The sequence below is a fragment of the Emys orbicularis genome, chromosome 4 (genome assembly GCF_028017835.1).
Source record: "Emys orbicularis isolate rEmyOrb1 chromosome 4, rEmyOrb1.hap1, whole genome shotgun sequence".
Classification (NCBI taxonomy): Eukaryota; Metazoa; Chordata; order Testudines; family Emydidae; genus Emys; species Emys orbicularis.
In genome coordinates, this window is record NC_088686.1 from 74646702 (window position 1) to 74670417 (window position 23716).

Consider the following 23716-nt stretch of genomic DNA (forward strand, 5'->3'; position numbering starts at 1 on the left):
TACTACTAAAACACTCATCCATCTTTCATCTTGACTACTGCTACCCTCCACCTCTCTGGCCTTCCTTCTCTCCCCATCAGAGGTACATTCAAAATGCTGTTGCTTTATCATCTTCCTGATTTGTCATTCTGATATCACCCCTCCCCTTTGAATCCTCCTAATCTGTTGTATCAAATACAAGCTTTGGGCCTTTTCTTTAAGGCCTTTCAAAATTTAGCCCCTCCCAATCATTTGTTCATATAACTTACTCTATTACCTTTTACCCCATATTCCTGCCTCTAGCTGTTGGGTTTAGTTTGAAGAATCACTGAATCATAACAGGGTAGAAAAGTTGTGTTAAAAGAGATTGGACTTCATGAAAAACCTTATGGCAAGTTGGACTGAAATATGATACCAGTATGTGAAGCAGTGAGAATGATATCAGACAGGAAGTACCAGCCCACAGAGAACAACACAACCACATGAAGAGTACAGTACTATGAACACAGCAAGCATCAGTTGAAAAAACTACACCAAACAAAAAATTAACATCAGCTTTTTGTAAGGTCAGTGAGCCTATGTCCCATGTATCCATGGGGGAAGGTGTTAAAATAATAACCCAGGGGTGGTCCTAAGGGAATGAATGGCGTAAAGTCCAGCTACTTACCTCTTCTAGGCCAATTCTAAAGTTCTTCAGACTGTCTGCATAGGACAAGTTTACAGCTCCTTCAGTAAAAGATGTTCAGATTTCTGCTGGCCATTCCATGTTTCAAGGAATCTGAAGTACACAAGAATTTCAGCAATGCAGACGCAGAATTCTGCAGAGGCTAAGGAGTCTAACTGATGTCAAATTTAATTTATTAAGACAAAGTTTATCTAAGGCTCCAAATTAATTTTAAAAAGTGCATTAAAAGGAAAGGCTGCTCACCAGCAAGTAGTTCTTTGAAAAAACTGTAAACACAGATCCACACTTCTGAAAGAGCATGTGCTTCTATAACCAAATCAGATGCCTTTGGAAAGTTATGAGCATTGGAGCTGCTTGCATGATTTCTTCCCTGTAGAGCTGAACATTTGGAATAAGGTTCTGCAAAGAGTTATGACTCCTAATGCTTCAGTTCCTTCTGCTTATTCAGAATCCCAGACAAAACAGTTGTGCTGGAGAGTGGGGAGCATAGACCTATACAGACAATTTATTCAAAGAATTACAGTTATTTGTGAGTTACAGTTCTTCTCCTCTGAGTACTGCCTATATAGACCCCCACTTCTAGGGGGATTACTAGCAGTAACAAGTTTTAATAGAGGTGAATCTAAGGAATATTAATTAAACAATGAATGTTGGATTGCCTCTGGAACAGGCCTTTAGATATAGCTGCCAAGTCAAGAGAGAAATGTTGCATAAACATGAATAGAACTCCAGGTAGCAGCCAACAAAAATATTCCTGAGACAGACTGTAAAGGCTGCTTGGGACCTAGTGAAATGTTGTAAGGCTTACTGGTACTATTGTATATGCAGGTTTGTATATTATGTGTGATCCATTTAGAATATATCTGAACAGAGATTGTCTCCTCCTTGATATGGTACCAATAAAATAGAAGATTTACATATGGTTGTAGTCCTATCTGCATAGTAGCTACAGGTCTTTTTGCATCTCAGTTATGTATCTTAGCTTCTCCTGGTAAAGTGTGTGGTTTAGGGAAAAACAAGTAAATGAATGGATAAGTTCAGATAGCAATCAGAGACTGCCTTAGATAGGAACTTGGGGTGTGAGTATAAGACTACTATATCCTTATGGAATACTCTATAGGGGGTAGTCAACCATTAGTGGTTGAATCTCACTGACATTACTGGCTGATATTACTGGGAATGCAGTCTTCAGGGATAGATGGCAGAGTGAACACTCCCGCAAAAGCTCAAATGTAGGCTACTTTAACTATCTGGGAAGAAATAAATACAAGTTATAAGAAGATGGAGATTTATGCACAAATGGAAAGGTGTAAACAGGGGCGGCTCTATGTTTTTTGCCGCCCCAAGCACGGCAGGCAGGCAGCTTTTGGCGGCGCGCCTGCACACAGTCCGCTGGTCACACGGATTCGGCGGCATGCCTGCAGGAGGTCCGCCAGTGCTGCGCCATTGGCGTCCCCGCCGCTGAATTGCCGCAGGACCAGCGGACCTCCCGCAGGCATGCTGCCGAAAGCCGCCAGCCTGCCGCACTCACGGTGACCGGCAGGCCGCCCCCCGCGGCTTGCCGCCCCAGACACGCGCTTGCTGTGCTGGTGCCTGGCGCTGCCCCTGGGTGTAAATCCTTCCTTTTAAAAATCTAACTGACATAAGTTAACACGGTCATCTTGATTATGCCTTAAGGATGAAAAAGAGGTTATAAAGACAATAAATAATCCAGGAGAGCCAAGTCAAAGGCAGATGCTGAAACCATCTGGATTGCCCAAAGTGAGATCTTCTCTTCTTTGTCCATAAAATAGAATATTGAAGCAATTTGTATCTTTCCAATACAGTTCTGTAGAAACATTTTTGATCATTGTAAACCACTGATTCTCAAACTGTGGCTCCTAGACCCTCACCAGTCCATGGAACCATTTTTAGTGATTTGCAAAAAGAAACTTTGAGAACCAAGGAGTTTGGGGGCTTGAAGGGGCCATGAGAAGAACTTTTTGTAAGGAATGGTCTGCAGCATGAAAAAGTTGGAGTAGCACTGTCCTAAACAATCCCTCTCCCTCCTTGGTGTTTACCAAAGAGCATGTGTGCATTTGTGTACTTCTTCCTGACTCTAGTGAGCTACTCTGAATCATGCAGACTAATAACCCTTTTCATTTGTACCTTGGTAGTGAAAAAAACGGTTACTCACCTTCTCATAACTGTTGTTCTTTGAGATGTGTTGCTCATATCCATTCCAATTAGGCGTGAGCTCACCGTGTGACCAGCGGACAGTGCACAGTCGTCAGAAAGTTTTTCCCTTAGCAGCTCCCATCAGGTCAGCTGTGGAGCCCCCTGGAGTGGCGCCTTCATGGCGCTGAATATATGACCCGGCCGACCCAGCCCTTCCTCAGTTCCTTCTTGCCGGCTACTCCGACAGAGGGGTAGGAGGGTGGGTATTGGAATGGAATGGATATGAGCAACACATCTCGAAGAACAACAGTTATGAGAAGGTGAGCAACCATTTTTTTTCTTTGAGTGATTGCTCATACCGATTCCAATTAGGTGACTCCCAAGCCCTACCCTGGAGGTGGGGTCGGAGTTATGGAATCACTGCCTGGAACAGCGCTCTGCTGAATGCTGCATCATCTCTAGCATGATGGATGATGGCATAATGAGAGGTGAACGTATGTACCTAGGACCACGTTGCCGCCCTGCAGATCTCTTGTATCGGGACCTGGACCAGGAACGCCACCGATTAAGCCTGCACCCTTGTGGAGTGTGCCTTAAGAGCCGGGGCTGAAACCTTGGCTAGCTCGTAGCAAGTCCAGATGCAGGACGTGATCCACGATGAGATTTTCTGAGATGAGACCAGGAGCGCTTCCATCCATCCAGTCTGCCACTGCCACGAACAGCTGGTTCAACTTTCGGAATGGCTTTGTGTGCTTGATGTAAAAGGCTAGCACCTGCCGAACATCCAGCCTCTGTTCTCGGATATTAATGTGAGGCTTAGGGAAGAAGACAGGCAGAAAAATGTCCTGGTTGGTGTAAAAATGTGACACCACCTTTGGAAAGAAGGCAGGGTGAGGTCTGAGTTGTACCTTGTCCTTATAAAAAACGATGTGTGTGGGGGGGGGGGAGAGGGTTGGAAGTGAAGGCCTGTAACTCTGACACCCTCCTTGCTGAGGTAATGGTGACCAGAAAGACAACCTTCTATGATGGGTAGAGAAGGGAGCAAGTCGCCAGCGTTTCGAAAGGGGGCCCTGTCAATCTGGAGAGGACCAGGTTACGATCCCACGCAGGGACCGGTTGCCTAATTTGTGCATATAACTGTTCCAGGCCCTTGAGGAAATGGGCAACCAAGGGAGTGGCGAAGAAGGAATGCCTGGCTGCTCCCAGGTGGAAGGTCAAAATGGCTGCAAGGTGCACCCTGATGGACGACGCTGCAAGACCCTGCTGTTTCAGGTGCAGTAGTGTTATGGGTGCCTAGAGTGGAGGTGTGTGATGCTGAGCACACCATAATGTAAACCTTTTCCACTTTGCTAGGTATGTGGCCCTAGTGGAGGGTTTTCTGCTGCCGAGTAGGACCTCTCTTACCGGTTCTGAGCACAGGAGCTCCATGGGATTTAGCCATGAAGCTTCCAGGCCACGAGATGGAAGGACGGGAGGTTGGGGTGATGAAGGCGACCACGGTCCTGTGTGATCAGGTCCGGAAGTAGTGGCAACGTGACAGCTCCAGGAGTGTGGTGTGCCAATGTTGGCAAGGCCACACCAGTGCCACCAGAATCATCTGTGCCCTGTCTCTGCGGGTCTTGAGTAGGATCTTGTTTATGAGAGGGATCTGCGGAAAGGCGTACAACAGACGTCCTGCCCAGGAGAGCAGGAATGCGTCCGCAAGCGAGCCTGGGGTGTGTTTCTGGAAGGAACAGAATTGCGGGCACTTTCTGTTGCGCTGGGTGGTGAACAGATCGACCTGGGGAAACCCACACCTCTGGAAGATGGAGTGTATGACATCCGGGCGGATGGACCACTTGTGATTGTGGAAGGATCTTCTGAGGTGGTCCGCTAGTTCGTTCTGAGCTCCTGCGAGATAGGATGCCTCCAGGTGAATGGAGTGGGCTATGCAGAACTCCCAGAGCTGGAGGGCTTCCCAACGTAGGGGAGAGGAATAGGCTCCACCCTGCTTGTTGATATAAAACATGGCAGTGGTGTTGTCCATCATAACTGCCAGGCACTGTCCTTGTAGCCAGGCCTTAAAGGTTTGGCATGCTAGTTGCAGCGCCCTTCAACTCCAAGATATTGATATGAAGTGAGAGCGCGTGCTGTGACCATAGGCCCTGCATTTGGAGATCTCTCAAATGTGTGCCCCATCCCAGAGCTGATGTGTCCATTACCAGGGACAAGGAGGGCTGGGGGCTGTTGAAGGGGACTCCCTCGAACGCTGTCTGAGGTTCGAGCCATCATCGGAGGGACTCGAATACTTGCTCTGGCACAGTGACCACTGAGTCCAGGCTGTTGCACACCGGGCAGTAGACCAAAGCAAGCCACGCTTGGAGGGGTCTGAGCCTCAGTCTGGCATGCCGGACCACGTAGGTGCAGGCTGCCATGTGGTCGAGGTGACTCATGCATCCCCTTGCTGTAGTGGTCGGGTACTGCCTGAGGCCTTGAATAATGTCTGTCATCGCTTGGAATTGGGCCTCTGGAAAAAATGCTCTTGCCTGTATCAAGTCCAATACTGCCCCAATGAACTCTATTCTTTGGGTCAGTAACAAAGTCGACTTGTTCATATTGAGGAGAAGACCCAGTCTCTTGAAAGTGGATCTGACCAATCGGACTTGAGACTCCATCTGTTCCCTGGAGTGTCCCTTGAGCAGCCAGTCATCGAGGTAAGGGTATACCTGCACCTGTCTCCTTCGGAGGAAGGCTGCGACGACCGACATGCACTTGGTGAACACCCGGGGGGCTGTTGACAGGCCAAAGGGGAGGACCGTGAACTGATAATGGTTGTGGTCAATGACAAACCTGAGTAATTGTCTGTGTGCAGGCCATATAGCTATGTGAAAGTACGTGTCTTTCACGTTGAGGGCAACATACCAGTCTCCCGGATCCAGAGAAGGGATAAGAGCACTCAGGGAGACCATGCGGTACTTCAACTTTTCCCTGAACTTGTTGAGTATTCGCAGGTCTAGAATGGGTCTGAGACCCCCCCTTTGCCTTGGGGATTAGGAAATAACGGGAATAGAATCCCTGTCCCTGAGCTCCTGAGGAACCTCATCCACCGCTCCAATGGCAAGGACTGTCTGCACCTCCTGGATAAGAAGTTGCTCGTGAGAAGGTCCCTGAAGAGGGATGGAGAAGGGGGGTGGGAGGGAGTGGACGGGCAGAATTGGAGAGAATATCCCACTTCTACCATGCGAAGAACCCAGCTGTCCAATGTTATTTGGGACCAAGCACAGTCCGCGGCAGGCTGGAGGCGAAGAGCAGACTCCATCAAGAGCTGTTTCAGATGGAAGACTCGCTCTTTCTTAGTCCTGGAGTGGAATGCTTAGCAGATCCTGCACTTCTCTGTCTGGTGCATCTTCCCCAGACACTTCAGGCACGAGTCCTGGGGGTCGCCTCTTGGCACAGGTTCCGCAGGGCTTAAATCCTTGGGTCTGAGGCATGCCCTGGAACCCAGGGGAAGGGAAGGGATTGGGAGGTAAACCCCACACCCAATATCTTATCTACAAACTACAACTATATATACAAACTATAACTACAACTACAAACTAACAGCTACTATGCACGCTAAGGGAAGCACTTGCTACACAAGCGACTGCAGTTCCAATGACCATCACTGGCGGTAAGACGGAACTGAGGAGGGGCCAGGTCGGCAGGGTCATATATTCAGTGCCACTCCAGGGGGCTCCACAGCCGAACCGATGGGAGCTGCTAAGGGAAAAACTTTCCAACGACTGTACACGCAGCGCGCGCACACCTAATTGGAATCGATATGAGCAATCACGCAAAGAAGAACTATGAATTCTTTCCTTGTGGGTCTAGGAGTAGATAGTTCGCAATGGGGGCTGCAGGGTGCTGAGCACTTTTGAAAACCTAAATACATATTTAGGTGCTTAAGTGGGAGCTGTTGGGTGCTGACCTTTTTTGACAATCTGGACCCTATTTTTTTGAATCTTGCCTCAGTAATACTATATAGCCACATCACACCGCCAATGGATATCAACCTTTCTGTGGGTGGCAGATTGGGATGGGCTGTGAACTTCCCTCTCCTGGGCTAAAAGGTGAAATCTATCTCCACGTGCTAGAAAGGCAGCAAGTTTGTGTGGACAGGAGATCTTGGTTCAGAGATAGAGTAGACCTGGTCTAAATTTACAGACTCTTGCCAGTATAATAATGTCAGTTACAAGTGTGATTTTTGGTGATATTTCATTATTGGCAAAAACCCTAGTGTAAATGCAGTTATACTGGCATAAAATTCTATGTCGGTATAGTTTATTTTGTTCAGAGAACTGGTATAAGCTATACCAGCAAACACACTTTTTTTTTTTTTTTGGCTATACCAGCACCCCTTTTCTAGTGTTCTAGGACCTGGAGGGGAACTTCACTGGGGGATAGGACCTCACATAGATACAATAGAGTATGTCTGTCAGTGGTGTCTGTGTTCAGTCTGTTATGCTACCTAGGTTCAAGCTCCATATCTGTAAAGAAGGGGTAATAAATTCCTCTTTAGCCAGGAGACTCACATCAGCTCTTGCCCTGCTCTTGTTTCCACCATGGAAATAAAGAAGGATTTGTATTTTGGTGTTACATATTGGGCCTCAGTGGTAGCACATGTAACAAAGGGTTTAAGAGAGAGACCCACGGCACCTCAGATGCAGGGAAAATGTAAGAGACCTGATGGGAACCTTGGCTCTTGGGAGTGTAGGGTAAAGTCCTCATGGCATCGGGGCTCTGAGGATAGTATACAGGGCCAACAAGCCACCTCAGCCCTGAAGAGAGTGCAAATCCTATGGACAACATAGCTGTGGGGAGGGTATACAAGACCTGTGGGATCCTAGTGTGCAGAGAAGCCATGTCTCATCATCACAACAGAGCTCAGCAGCATAGACTGCATAAGGGCTCTTTTGTGACAAGAGTCACCAAGATAAAAGGAGGCAGCGACCTGTATGTGGTTTTGGTAGGAAGAAAAAATACCTTGTGAGCACCAGGCAAGGTTTGAGGTAAAGGGACCTCCGTGTGATGTGGCTGTAAGTTAAAACCCTTCTGTTCTGGTAGCTTGTGGTTAGAGGTGGTTTGAAGAATAAATGGGTAGAATTGGGGGTGGGGCTGCTTAAAATGTACCTCAGCCATATACATTGGCAGGGAGAAATGTTGTTTAGAGAAGGGGTCTTCTGTAATTTGATTATGTTAAACCTCTTGTTAAACTTTTCCAGAGGTTTATCTTCCAGTTTAGGAGTTATTCCCAAACTCTCAACAAAGCAAAGGCTGCTTTAGCCTGCTTCAAGGCAACTTCAGGAGCCTTTCCAATAGATGGAGTACACTCTCTGTGTGAGGAGCACCAAACACCATGTACCCTGTCTTAGAGTTGTGTGCACTTTGTGTGGAAATACGCTTTGGCCTTACATCCTCCAGATTATTCAAAATACCATTTCTAAGCTCATCTTCCTCTTCCATTGCTCTGATTCCATCACCCCCAATTTTGAGTACTTTTACTGGCTCTACCTCTCTCATTTGACATCAAGTTCAAACTATCTGTTCTCATCTTCAAGACTCTAAATAGTTCTGTTCATTCCCACATCTCAGCTCTCAGCTCCTGCCACTCACCTACTCGTACCATGTGCCATTTCCACTTATTTCAGGCAACCTCTGTATTCTTCTCCAATAAATGCCTCTCTGCTTTTTCTCACCCTTCCCTGTTGCCTTGAATGACATCACTGTTCTTGTATGCCAGGCAGCTTCCTTTTCCTTCTTAAATCCATCCTCAAATTGACTTCTTCTGATTTTCTAATGCTGCCCTTTACCCCTAAACCAAATTAATGCAAATGCTATTTTCAAATAGATACAAATATTTAAAATTACAAACAAACAAACCTAGAACAATGTCAATAAAAACCAAGGAACCTGTGTTTACCTTAATTTGTGTAAACCTTTGCCTTCATTTACCTGCTCATCTTGCTTCTTATTTTTTCTATGTCTTGTACAATTTGAGTTTGGAAGCTTTTCAAGGCAGAGATTATGTTTTATCTGTAAAATGCCATGCACTGTATAAAAACTAAATTATATTAACGGAGACCCTGGGACCCTCCACTTTGGTTGGAGAGAGAAAAAAACCCACCTGAGTTTGTCTCTGATGGGAACAGATAGTGAGAAAGAGAAAAATCAAAATAATTCTGAGAACTTCTTTATAAACACTTGGGTCTTTTCCATGGATGTGTCTGACAGAGTGAATGGGGGGGGGGAGGGCAGTGGGATAAGCCTCTTGCATTTTAAAATTCATGGCCTGATTAAAACTATATCTATACAATGGTGTGCTATTATATTATAATCTGGAAACCCACCTGTATATATGTAGTTCCACATATATACAGTCTAATCTCATAAAACGTTCAGGGATCCGGAGAGGCTGGGCCAAACATACATCCCTTAATAGGCATCCTTTTAGGAATGAGCAATGATGGATACACTCTTAATTCAAAGTGTATCTGAATTTATGAAACTACTTATAGACTCATTTGGGTTGGAAAGGACCTCACAAGTGACTTTGAACACTAAGATACCACAGTGATAGGCTTGGTATAAAAACACAGATTAGATAGTCATCTAGGCTGAATCACAACAGGATTGTTATTTTCCCTAACCAAAATCTAGTACTCTAAATTAGTGTTTTGTCTTAGCTTTGAACATTTCAACTGAGGGTGATTCTACCACCTCCCTGGCAGCTTGTTCCATTGCTGGACTGTTCTTAGAGTTACAGAGTATTTCCTTCTGTAGCTCAAGTTTTATGACTTCTTATTCTGTTCTAATTGACAGAATACGATGATTGACACCTATCCTCTTTCTAGAATTCCTTTGAGTACAGTGAAGCTTGGGAACACATCCATCCTTATTAGGTAATTTCCTGTCTTAAATGATGGCCCCAAAGTATCTTCTAATATACTGACTACAGTTGAATTTTGTCATTAGTAGAAGGCCACCTGAATTAAGCACCACTTTTAACTTGTTTTACCTTCCAGTGGGTGCTTAAGATGTGTTTCACTGTACTAACAGTCAGTTAGCATGTCTTCCCTATACATGATGTCCAGATAGCCATCTATTGTAACCACAGTCCAACCAGTTATCCATATTCAAGATTTGTGTATTTCACTGACTTCACATTTGTTTTTAATTAATCTTATTTTATTGATTTCTGATCATTTTTACATTTTATGATCAACAATGTGCTTTATTTTAATCCTAGTCTTTCAAATACTTTTGATCCCTTCACAGTATTGATATGCATCATCAATAAATTTGATTAGTGAACTCCCCTCTACAAGCTACAAGTCACGAATGAAAATATAAATAGGACTGGACTCAGAATGGATCTCTGTAGGATCCTACTTGACAATGAACCATTAATGAGGACTCTACATTTGATTTTAGCTAATTTTGTATCTCTTTTAGAGTAGTTACATCTAATCTATATTTCTGTAGTTTTCCTTTTTTTCTTACTAACATCAAGGTCTATCCAGCTGCTGCATTCCCTTTACCCACTAAGCTTGCTACCTATCAGAGATGAAGGTGGTCTTTTATGTGAACTGTTTCACAGCTTGTTTTCCTCAAGGTAAACTACAAGATTTTTTGGTGCCAGCAAAATAGGAATGTGATGCTTAGGTACCAGTCAGTACGGAAGAAAGTCAATCTAGGACATCAAGAGTTAACCTCCCATCATGTCCCAGCCACAGCCCATTGCTAATATGGTTTGTTTGTTGGGTTCTTCAGGGCTGGGAAGGAGAGGAACTTGTGACCGGCCTTTGGTTTTACCAGTGTAAGAGGGAGGAAGTTTGCACTTTAGCTGAAATTCCCCCACACATAGTCCCAGGTGAGCGGTGAGCATGCTCCTGTCAAAAGCAGAACCTGTGGCACAGGGCATAGAATGAAGGGGAACAATCCAAACAACCACAATTCATTTTTCCAAAATAAGAACAACTAATTGCAAGATGAGGAGGCATTTTGCAGAGCTAGAGAGAATGTCAGCTCTACACAGGCTGCAAGGCCTCAACCCCCACACCCTGCTCCATGCCTCCTCGTTTTCCTGTCAGCACCAGGCACAATGATAGGACACATATTTCCAGTGCAGCCACATATAAGTAAAACAGCAGGACAGAGAGAGGGAGGAATGATGTATGGGAAGAAGGGCTGGTGCAGAGTCTGCTCAGGAAAATGTTAGGATCTGAATCTTCAGATTCTTTACACAAAGGGACAGGTACACCCCCCTCGCTGAGTTTCAGAGCCCGGGCTCCAGCCTCAGCCTGAACATCTACACTGCTATTTTTAGCCCTGTAGCATGAGTGAGTTGACCTGGGCTCTGAAACTTGCTGCCACAAGTCTTTTTTCGCAATGTAGACGTACCCAAAAAGGGACACTTTTCCACTCCCCACTGTTGCTTTCCCTTTCCACAGTCCAATAAGTTCAGAGACCTCAAGGAAACATATGAAGGGTCTTAAACACTTTCAATGAATCATTTAACTCCATATTAGAAGCAATTATTAAGCCGTGTCCATGGGGTTCTCTTCAGCCTTTTGAATGAACTTAAGACTATATCTCTGAGCATGCATTGCTCCCAGAAAGGGATATCATGGACACTGAGATATGTTGCTGCATCACTCCAACACAGGGCTACAATTAATGCAGGTTCTTGTAACTGTATTACCATCATAGGCAGCATCACTAACTCAGGTCTGTCACTGCATTAAACCAGAGAGCTGTAACGTCTCTGTGCTTCAACTCTACTTGTATGGAGCATTCTATTCTCTCACTGTCAATAAAAAACACTGCACCAGTATGCTTGTTTACTGGTGGGGCCTGCGCTGTTGGTTATGTAGTAAGCACCTGCCTATGGCAGATCTGGCTGGTGACAGACTTCCTGTTTCAGCACTACAACTCCTTGAAATGAGATTTATGCAAACTGGGTTTGAGGCTGATGTGATGTCACACTGAGCTGATACAGCCCAGGGACTATCTCCCTTCTACAGACATTTGATAAAATCAGGAACTTCAGATAAGTCTAGGGAAGGTTCTCACCTCAGAACCTATTACAGAAAAGTATGAAAGTTAATTAGGGCCCTTCTCCTATCCTGAGATCCATTACAACAAGGGGACTTCAAGGAGTCCAAAGATCTCACTTTTGTTGTGTTGTGTTTTTTTGTTTTTTTTTAATGCAACTTTTAAAGTCAGTTATTCTGGATGTTTGAAAATTGAAATTAGAAAATTCACTAAGAAGTTGGCTGAATGTTGCAAGCTTGCAAAATGGAAGGATTTCCCCTCATTTCCCCTGTGAGTATATGGGGTTAATTCCAAATATGGCTCATTGGGTTCAGCAACAAAAGACAAAGCAAATTAGGATTTACTATTTGAGAATGCCTCTCTTTTTGTCTGTGTTTGTAATGCCTGAAAGTTGGGCTCAGGTCAATGTATAAAGCTAGTGACAAGTTTTCTAATGAATGGGAAGTTAATGTTTGCTCTCTGAACTTGTATAGCTTCTGAGTATTTTTATATTTTATGGATGTAACACATCAGTTCTCAAAAGTTGGCTTTGTGGTATAAAAGCTGGGTTTTGTTTGAGGTTGTAATTATTTATAATCTGTATATTTAAACATAATTTTATGTATTTAAAGTATCTGCCAGTCTGTGAGATAAAAGCGACCAAGTGCTGGTTTTATATTTTGGAAACTCCACGGCTGCTTGCTATTTGCAAGGGACAAGATTCTAGTCTCTGGATTCAGTTTCTATAGATTTTGAGATTTTTATCTTAAATATGAGTGAAATTTGTGTCTTTGAAATAATCCTAAATCTCCCCTACTTCACTCCACCCATCTGTGTATAATGGGGTTGAAAACTTTCCTTTTTTGGACTATAAAAAGTCAGCTAGAAAGTTCAAGATAAAACCTTAACTAAATCTCTACATTTTTTTCCAGAGACACAAACTTTCCTTTTTATAAGTGATCGTTGGACTTTTCTGTCCCTTTTGCCTTTGAAGCTTTGTTACACTGTTAACTCTTATTTTAAAGTAATTAACTTGGGGGTTATTGTTTATTAAGAAAGTTGTTTCACCAGCCTGCTGTTCAGAAACACTAGCTTTGTAATGGGGAGTTTCTGAATTAGAATGGGTGGGTGATGGCCCTGGGTACATTTGTTAACTCTATATAAATTCCAGAGAAGTCAAATGAGGGGATTTTATTTGGCACATGCTTTACTTACAGGCCATGTGTACTCAGTTAGGAGACGGTACAGCCCCAGGGACACTTTGGCAAAATTTGTAGCAGGTTTTCTCTTTGCCATCTCCCATCGCCCTACCCATCCTCCAAAAAGATACCCCTTTTAATGCTTTCAGTTGTTGGCATCCATGATGGTAGCAAAATGTGTGTGACTGCAACACAATCTCTCTCTTCACACACTATTGCAACATTTCTCAGACTAGGACCATGGGATCCATATCTTATTAACTAACTAAGCCTTAGTTTATTAAGAAAGTTGTTTCACCAACCTGCTGTTCAGAAACACCAGATTTGTAATGGGGAGTCTCTGAAGTGGAATGGGTGGGTGATGACCCTAGGTACACTTGTTAACTGTATGTAAGTTCCAGAGAAGTTAAATGAGGGGATTTTATTTGGCACATGCTTTACTTACAGGCCATGTGTACTCAGTTAGGAGACAGTACAGCCCCAGGGACACTTTGGCAAAATTTGTAGCAGGTCTTCTCTTTGCCATCTCCCATCGCCCTACCTATCCTCCAAAAATATACCCCTCAATTTCTTTTAATTGTTGTCATCAATGTTGCTAGCAAAATATGTGTGACTGTAGCAGGATCTCTCTCTTCACACAGTATTGCAACATTTCTCAGACTGGAGACCATGGAATCCAAAAGTTGCCCCACGGGTGGAAGGAGCATGCAAAATTATTAGTGTCCCATGTTGCCTACATCAGTCCAGTCAGTCTGTCTGTGAATCTGTCAGGATCATAATTTGAAAAGGATTTGAGTGAATTGAATGAATATTGAGATTTCCACTGTTCTCCATAAATGACTCTCTGGGCTTGTTTTGAGGTCATGCCACAATTCTGAATTCTCTGACAAGCATTACTACAAAAACTGACCCAATCTTCCCCTGGAGTCTTGAGGGAAAAGAGAGAGAAGGGGTTTCCTGACTGCTCTAAGGGTCTCATTCACCTATAACACTCTTTCTGAGGAGTCTCTCTTCCACTCTCAAATTCCAGGGTGTGGAGTGAGTGAAAATCCAACACCATCTGCCCATTATTATAACCTTTGTTAATCCATTCAGATTGGAGTTCTAGCTACACTCTGTTCAGAGGAGAGACTATTTGTAGTGGAAATAGAATCACAGCTTATTGAAGCACCTGACAGAACAAATATTTTTTTCTGATTTATGTGATTAAAAATATTCAAAAATAGATTACTTTGTATTTTCCACAATTTTTATATTTTGTTCTGAATTTAGGTGCTTTGTGTACCAGCAATTTGAGCACACACAGTTTCACTGTAAGTGGCTGGCCCACTGGGACTCTTTAGGGGACAGACATTAGCTGTTTATAGAGACAGGGTTTCTGTGAAGTGACACTTCCCTCTTCTGTCCCTCCCCTTTCAGTTTAGGGTGTGTCTGTAACTGCCTTCCTCCTGATTCTGCTAGAGAACCATTAGGCTTGGTTTGGAAAGTGATGGTTGAATATGGTTTAAAAGTCACAGTTTCTTTCTTTGGAGGTTAAACAATTAATGTGGAAGACGCAGTGGGAAGAATCCTATAAACTGGGACAAATGTCCTCTCTAGTGCACTTCTGGATCTAACCACTTTAACACCAAGGCAGAAAGGTCTACAATGTAAACCTCTGTCTCGTGCTGCCCTGAGATGCCTGAGAATTTCTAAGGAGCTGCCTGTAGAACCAACAGCTTTGGTGTGAAATTTTGTGTGTGTGAGAGGGGAAAGAAACCTTCCATATACAGCACGTCCAGCACACCTGCATTTCCTGTGTGGGCCACTGAGTCTGTGGAGTTAACATGATTTCCCCATCCTTTCTAAAAAAGAGTTTTGTAAATTTTTCCAAGGAAATAAGGTTGCGTTTGTCCATAAACCAGTCTCAGCTGCACATCACGGGGAGTTGTGTTGGGTATTTCTGAATCACACACAAGGGAGAAAAAAAACAAAACAAAAACCCAAACAGAATTCAATAAATGTACAATCTGATTGAACCATATGACAAAATCTTAGAGAAAAATATTCAGACTATTATTTGGAATTCAGTTGGACCACTTGCAGCTCTTCTCAACTTCTGTCACTTATACTGTCCAAATAGCTTTGTAACTCTTTTCTTGCTGCAGTAATTTTATCTAGGTTTGCCAAACCAAGGGGTAGGGTGGGGCAATTCTCCCTTTAATGTCAATGACATATTTGATTTGTGTGTTTGCTGAACACTTGCTTGAGGTCTTGGATAACATACTGCAGCTCAGGGCATGTAGGAAAGGAGACCAGCTTCAAAGCACAATCAGTTCCTAGCAAAACATCCTGTCACCCTTCCTCAGAGGGCATGGAATCATCATAATACACATCAATTAAAATCTCTAAAAAGTAAAATATGCTGCTCTTTTGTTTCCTGTCTGGAAAAAGGTTTCAGATCAATGTGTATCACAGAAGTAATAATGACTTAAATTACCTGGTAAAATGTGTGCCTGGTTAGGGGGCTCCAGAAGAGGGCAGGCTAGCCCAAAGTGCATGGTGTGGGGAGGCCAAGAGACCACAGGAGCACATGCTGGTGTCAATGGGAGAAGAGGCTCAGGGAAAGCTCTTCTCTCTTCCTGATGATAGACAAAAATATAAGTTTAATGAAACCTAAAGCAGAAACTAAACAGTGATTTAAGGAGGGACTTTGAGATGAATTCTATGAAGGATTGATAAAACATTCAGTCTTACTATGACAGAGTTCATCAAGGAAAAGGAGAGAGAAAACAGAAATTGTCCATCAATTTATTATCGATCTTCACATATCAGTCATCCCATCCATACAGCCGAGAGAATCTACTTAGATACACTGGTGATAGGAAGTTCCATTTTAAGGTCCTTGTGAGGAGCAGACTGGCATGGGATGCAAGAATTAATATGATATTTTTTCTTTGTCCAAGGGAGCAGTGACCAGGAAGGCCAATAAACCACAAGGCAGAGAATCTTAGGCCAAAATTTTCAAAATAGGGTGTCTAAAATCTAGGCATCTAAATTCATAAATAAATAAACCTAAATAAAAGAAGCCTGATTTTTAGAGGTGCTGAGCACCCACAGCTCCCACTGAAGACAGTTAGATTTGTGAGTGATAATCAAGTTTGAGAGATTACTGGCTGGTAAAAATTATACTGAAAGGGGGGAATATGGAAAATTTGCTACTTGATATTTTCTTTCTGGAACTGACCTCTTCTCCCATCAGACATTTGCCCTGTGCCTTTCTTCCTGTAAATACTGATGGCAGAACACACCTCACGTGACTTTGGAGTTCTCTTGTGTGGGAGGACTTGGGGGAAGAGGTCAGTCCCAGAACAGAAGTAATCAGGTAACACGTTTTCTCTGTGTCCTTACCTCACTCCCAAATTTGGGGAATCACAAGTAGTAAGGAAAAAAATATTAGGGAAGGAGAAGCAAGGAGGAAAGAAGAAAGTTCTCTCCCTTATCTAAAACTGGTAGTATTTATCTATTTTGGGACCACTGCTTGGCCTTCCTGCCAAGGGATGCATCTTCAGAGATATGAATGTGAAGTTGGTTATGCTTTATAAAACTTTTTACGGATGACAGGTGGCAGCTTTACAGATTTCCTCTGTGGTGGCTGAGGCCCTTTCTGTACAGGATGCTGCTGTGGAATGTGTTGAGTGAACCTTTCTGGAACTTGTTTATGTGTGGCTGAATATGTTTCAATGATACAGCACTTGATCCATCTAGCTATGGAGGATTGGGATGCTTTCAGACTCAGGTATTTGGGGTGAAAGGAACACATAGATGTTTTCCTGAAATGTTCCTGTATTACAAAGGCTAATATTTTAACTGCACTTTGCATAACTAGCACGTGCAATTCTTTTTGTTTTGTGTGTTGAAGTTTCTGTCAAAAAAAGTAAGAATTATTTCTTATGAGTTATGAGTGGGGGGAGAGTCACTGGTGGTTACAAATGACTAAGAAGAAGCACTAAGGCTCATGTCTTCTAAGAGGAGAGATTTCAGAAATTCTTACTGACACGACTATATCCAGGCTGCATGTATATGGAAACAAAATACAGTGAGTTAAGTTGGCGAGACAGTGGAAGCTAGAACATCAGTTCAGAACATTATCAAGCTGGTCATACTCTTGAGCTTTAATACAGACCAGACTCCTGTTTTTTTCCCCACTATGAAGAAAATTGAGTACGACACTCAGCACTTTTTCTCTTGAGGGATCGTTATCATCATTAGCTGTTGGAAGTGTGAGAAATCAGGATTACTTGATGTTTCTGATCACTTGTAGTTGGAGAGGGCATGAAGAAAGGATGTGGAGGAGAAACCAGGAGGACCAAAGAGTATCCATGCTGTACTCTGTCCTGTACCCACCTATCTGAAATCTGAGAAGTGGTATATACTGCCATGTAGGCCTATTTCTGGATGGAAGCAGGTTCTGTTGCAGTCATACTGACCTGGAAGGAGGGGTTGGACTCATTGTGATCTGGGCTTCCCTTCAGCGTTTTGGGACTAGGTCTTAACCCTCAAATAAGAGGAGTCCCTTTTCTGGTACCTCTTGTTTGTGGGTACAAGTGAATACAGCTTCTGTCCTGTATGAGAGCCTACTGTCCTTCTTGGACTTTTGCTTGTCCTGGTTGTTAGCTACCACTTTATCAAGCTTTTCCTGAACAGTTGTACCTGAGAATTTTGAGGCATAGAAGATTTGCTTTGAATAAATTATCCACTGGCCAACAAGTTAGTTCTATGGATTCTCTAAGGCCATGGCAGCAATCTGTCTGCCTCTTTAGTATTGTTTTTAATTGAGTTGTGGCTTTTTAGGTCATCTCATCAGAACATTCTAACAGGTGGTGCTAACAAAGTACATGGTGCCAGTGAGGCTTTGAAGGACACTAAAAAAGCTTCAAAGTCCCTTCCAAGGTTCACTTCTATCTTTCTATCCTCTTTATCCTTTGGGAAGAAATCCCCCTCTATAGGAATTGCCACATCCTTTTCCAGAAGTGCTGCCACTGCTGCACTGAGCTTGGAGAAAAAAAGTCTTTGGGTTCTAGGACCCTGTAGCATTTCAGTGCTCACCCTTTCCCCTTTGTTGTGAGTTTCACGCTCCACCCTACTGCCATCTTTGAAGGAGTAATCAATGAGGAAAGGCAAATTCTGTTTTAGTTTTCAATGGGAAATACTTCTCCGATGTGCTAGCCTCCTCATCTTCTTGTTCTGGCAGAATCTTAATGGCAACCATCACCTTACTCCCCATGTTTTCAAACAAATCTGGGGGGAGAGTGGGAGAGAGAACCTCTCCTGCTTCTCTAGCTTGGTTTTATCATACTCCAAAGCTAAGAGTACCCCTTTCTTCAGCGGAGGAAATACATCTAATGGCAGGAGATGAGGATCTGGAACACTTTCTGACTTTTTCCTGTGTTTTGGCCTTTTGGTGTTTCTTTTGAGGTGGTGGTCATCAGTCCTTTGAGCAGTTGCTTCCTTTGGGGCTGATGTTCTCTTTTGTATCTTAATCATCTTGGGTGGGAGGGAGCTCCTAAGCCACAGTACACATCATCAGATACATAATTAGAGAGGAGGAAGCACAGAGGGACAGCCCTAGGACTCCAGAGCTTCTTTTTGGCAATAACGAGAGTCAGAAAAGATACCAGACTCTTTCCCAAGTGACTCAATTACCTACTTAAAAACCTGGGCTGCGACCCTGAAACTTTTCCCTTGGATTGAATTGGATTGGGGGTAGGTGAGTTTGGGGAGATTTTTTAATTTAATTCTGAAGGGTGTACAATCAGCGAAGACAGTCAGTTCCAGGAATACTTGGCTGTTTAGGGAGGGATGCATAGGCCCTACCAAGTCAAGTCTAGATGCTAAGTCCATTTCCCTGGTCATAGCAAGGGGTGCATAGGCTGGGAGGAATTATGGCAGACATCCTCCTTTGTAGCTCCTGAGAAGGCCTCCTTGTGCTGTTTGGATTCCTCTGCCATGACGAGAGAGGGGAAAACAAACAAGGGAAGGAGCATGGCAGGGGTTCCTATTTGGGGACCAAAACCCCTAAAATTTCAGTCACTTAAGGGACAGAGGACAGAATGGGGGGGGAAGGATTTTGATTACTGTCGCTCCAAATTTTGATTTAAAAACTAGGATTGCAATAAAAAGTGGGATCACTGAGCAGCCACTCTGCAGTGTTAAAGGCAGAGAATCTAGCAGAAGGGATGTGGACGAGTCTGAAAAGCCTGTGGCATTTTCACAAAGAGAAGTGTAGCACAAATATCTCAGGCTGGGGGAGAGGTCAGAATATGGAAGCAAGATATTAATTGGAATGATGTTTTAAAAATATGTGTCATCAAATTTGTGTTGCTCTTGAATGTTAATTAAACAAAACATCTCAGGATAAGAAAAAATTATAGAAATGTTTATATTTATCTCCAAACTGTAATTTCCTCTCGCAGCAAAGTCTGAGAGACTATTCATTGTACTTGACATTGTAAGAATTTCCTGTTTCTCCAGAAAGAAAGTACTACAACGAAGTTATTTGGACAAAAGTTTAATGAAGTCCACTGAATAATACTGCACTGTTGTTGCTTTTCTTGAGCTTGGAAATGGGAACTGCTTGTGATGTCAGCAGTGGTCTAGACTCCAGGGATCTATTAGATAGTGCTGGGAATGGGAACCGCCAAAAGAGAGAAAGATTAACTTTTTTTTAGTCTGGTGAAACAATTGAGTTATGCATAACTAATATTAAACACCACCAAATTTATTTAAAAATACCTTACTACATTACATGATATACTCACTGTAGTGTCCAGTGTTTGGGATTTTCCAGGGGACTGAAACACTTCAGGGAGAACAATACAAATGCTTACAGCACCAGTGAACTTTTCTGAACACTGGTCCTGGACAAGTGATCAGAAATGAAGTGTTTCAATCTTGTAGTCCCAGCATGACCACTCACCTATATCCACACACTAGCAGTCACAAACCTCAGCACCATTCACATAGACCACCCACAAGCACCCAGAGCCAGCATTTAAGGCAGAGGTCTGCCTGCACTGGTGATCGGGAGGAGGGAAGAGTGTGGGTATCTGCCAGTACTAGGGAGGAGGCATGCATGCTGTCACCTGTGCTGGTAGCATAGCATCATGGCCTGTGCTTGGTTTCCAAGAGCACACCTTTCCTACAGCATTATACAAGTCCTTGAATTATTTTTCTTTCCAACTGCTAGCCAAAGGACTATGTAAGATGAATGGGATCTCCTTGTCTACTGCAATGATAGCAGCAAACTCATTTCCCATTGGCTCCCAGGAGGTGAACTTCCTTTATTGCAGGCCGCTTTTTGATTTCTATTTTTTCCTCATTCCCTGCTAGTAAAATAAGAACTTTTGAAGACCCTCCTCTCCCCATCCCCTCCTTGACAGATAGTGTCTTGGCATCCCCCTTCCCCATCTGTGCCTAACTGATCTAAATAATTGTGAAAGAGTTTTGTCCAGGCTCTCAGGCCTAACCATTCCTCCTTTCTCTGCAGCCCTCAGAAGACGTGGTATCCTATGAGTCAGACCTCTACCGTCAGCCCCATGATTATTACCAATATCTCAACAGTGATGGAGAGAGTCACGGTGGTAAGTTTGAAAAAAATCTCCCTGAAGCATGCTACATCTTAGGATCCTGGAGAAGAGAGATTTAGGGCATTCAGGGAGGAAGCAAAGATGCCATTTATGGTATATGGAGTAAATACATGTATTTTGGAATTAGTAACAATATTTATTCATCCAACACAATCTCTCAATCCAAATCAAACTCATTCACCTAGTTTCAGAATGCTCAAGGGACATGGATTTGTTCTACCCTACTTCTCTGACCTCACTTCCATCTCTACCTCTCCTCTGACTTCAATTCTAACTATTCAGTTTTCTTCTTCAATCTCAAATGTATTTCTCCGAGGTCTTGACCACCTTCAATCCCACATAACCTACTCTTCTATCTTGACCTTTCCTAGTTGCTGTCCCACCTACCTGAAACTTTCACCCTCCCCCAGACCCTGAGAATATGCCTCTCTTTAAATCTGTTTATACCTGCCTTTTCTCATCATCTTACAACTGATTGTATGTAAACTGGTTTACTTTGAAACACATGTTAATCTGTTGTTTCAATTTATACATGTGATATCCAATTAATGTTGAATTAGAGCTGTGGTGTACCTGGAGCTTGGAGGGCCTGTTGGTGTTTTGGCTAGGTTTTAATTTGGTAGATTCCTATATTTTAAAAATCCTATTAGAATTAAATCTAGGCTTTGCTCTGGTGGATGTAAGATCTCATTAATGTTTGAGCTGAGCCAAGTCTGGACTCTTTTGACATCATTAATGTGATAAATGCAGGAAACTGTTCAGTCTGTATCATCTGAAAGTGTGACCATTTTCCTAGTTGCCATGAACACTAACTGAGCACATCTCTGCTGATCCTGCATTACTATATGAAACAAACCACAATTAATAATTAATAAAAGTATTTCCTTTTTGATAGTTAATTTTTGAAGTATTTCAAATGTTCTGAGGGCACTGAGCTCAGTACTCACTCTGAAGTGAGACCACCCCTCACTGAGTGATCCACATCTTCTTCTGCAGCACAACATCCGACCAGCACCATGCTGGGACATCAGTCAGTACTGACTCAAATTGAAAAGCATCCGCTACTGTACCACTCATAGCAGTTCCTCAGATTTCCCTGGAAGGTTCCCATCCATGTAGTAATCAGGGCCATCCCTGCTTAGTTTAAGAGATCTAACAAATTCACAACATAATGTACTATAGCTAATAAGAGAGATGGCACAGGGCAGCAAGTTTCTGAAGAGGCTTGTCTCACACCTGGGATGTTTAATTTAAAAAAAAAAAAAAAAAAAACCCTACCTAAATCTGCTCTTGACATTACATTCACAGACCAGATATGAAATTTCTAATTGCACACTAAATAAGGGACAGAGTAAGGGAGTAATCCTATTTTGACCCAACTACCACTGTAGCTTTTGTGAAGGCATATTGGTCAAAATAGTCAAATTTGAATGCCTAAAGAAAGGCACTTAAATCCAGAGATGCATATTCAGGTGTTTTATTTTATACACCCAAATTTGAAAACGTTGACTTTAACTGCTCTGTGCCTCAGTTTCCACATCTGCAAAATGGGGATTATACTCATCTAACTAACAGATTGGTTGTGACAGTTAAGTAGTTAATATTTTAAAAGTCCTAACACTCACCAGAATGCATTCACATGTGTATGCGCACACACTGCCCCCGCCATGCATCCACTCCTTCCAACCTTGGCCCCAATTCTGCATATCACTTAAGCACATCTTTAATAATGTGCTCAAGTCCCACTGAAAATCAACAAGATTTAAGTACATACGTAAGTGCTTTGCTGAATCAGGGCCCTAAGGACACCCAGGCCCCCAGTTTATATGGACATTTACCCCTTGCTAAACTTTTCTAAATGTTAGCAACAATGCAAAATCTCCAACACACACATACAGCTGGGTTTCAGTTCTCCTACTAGAGGTGGTTAGGCGGGAACAATACCTCACAATCCCAACACACATTTCACATAAATTATTGTTTATTTGTATTATGGTAGCACCGGCAATTTGCCACACATTGTCCAAACATATAGTAAGTCACAGTCCCTCCCCTGAATTTCTCACTATCTAGGACAATAAGCAAGAAATAAGAAGTAAAGGAGAGAAATAAACCATACAAGTCAACTCTTTTGCTGTTTCCTATAAATATCAGCCATCCCCAAGTTGGCTAATTTCTTGTAGGCATTACAGTAGCAATGAGACTCGAGGAGGGATATGAAAGAGCACAGGAAAGAGACTTTACAACCTATTTTAAGGGGTGTGTTCTTTGTGTAAGGAGTGGTGTGGAGGAAAGTGCAAAGACGGTTGTGGGATAAATGGACAAACAAGGAGTCAGGGCTGGTGGTGGTATTGATGTAGTAAAAGGGGTGTCAACATGATAAAATACAATAACAGATTAGTAGCGAGGGGCAGAGTGTGAAGGGTTCATTAAGCTTAAGATGTATTCCAAAAATATCTCACAAGGCTTTTTCAAAAATCCTCAGGACAGCCCTGGTGTGATTATGGTGAGCAGCAGACCTCTAAAGTTGGGGCTATAGCAAAATAATTATTAATTATTTTTACTAATACTTTAGTAAGCCAGTAAGTATTAAATATCAGAGGAGTAGCCGTGTTAGTCTGTATCCACAAAAACAACGAGGACTCCAGTGGCACCTTAAAGACCAACAGATTTATTTGGGAAGTGGGGTTTTTTACCCACGAAAGCTTATGCCCAAATAAATCGGTTAGTCTTTAAGGTGCCACCGGACTCCTCGTTGCTCCAGTAAGTATTGTGTAGCACATTTTGTAAGACCGATGCAGTCTTAGCGTATGTCTACATTTCGAGCTGGGGGTGTGATGCCCAGCTCAAGGAAACACACACTAGTTCTCATTGAGCTAGCATGCTAAAAAGAGAGCATAACCATGGTGGCACAAACTGCGGGATGGGCTAGCTGCCCCAAGTATATGCCTAGGATCTTGGATGGGTATGTATTAGGGATTGCTAGCCTGTCCTGTTGCTCACACCACTTTGGCTAC

General features: G+C 43.0%; 1 protein-coding gene across 1 annotated transcript in view; it reads left to right on the plus strand.

Moving 5' to 3' along the window:
- The first annotated feature begins 11866 nt into the window (after window positions 1–11866).
- SPI1 (Spi-1 proto-oncogene) overlaps window positions 11867–23716 on the plus strand; it is a 30466-nt gene continuing 18616 nt past the window's right edge. The window contains exons 1-2 of the mRNA XM_065403729.1: window positions 11867–12163; window positions 20600–20693. Coding sequence (XP_065259801.1) covers window positions 12119–12163; window positions 20600–20693 — 139 coding nt within the window. The 5' untranslated portion in view covers window positions 11867–12118. The remainder of the gene's footprint in view (window positions 12164–20599; window positions 20694–23716) is intronic.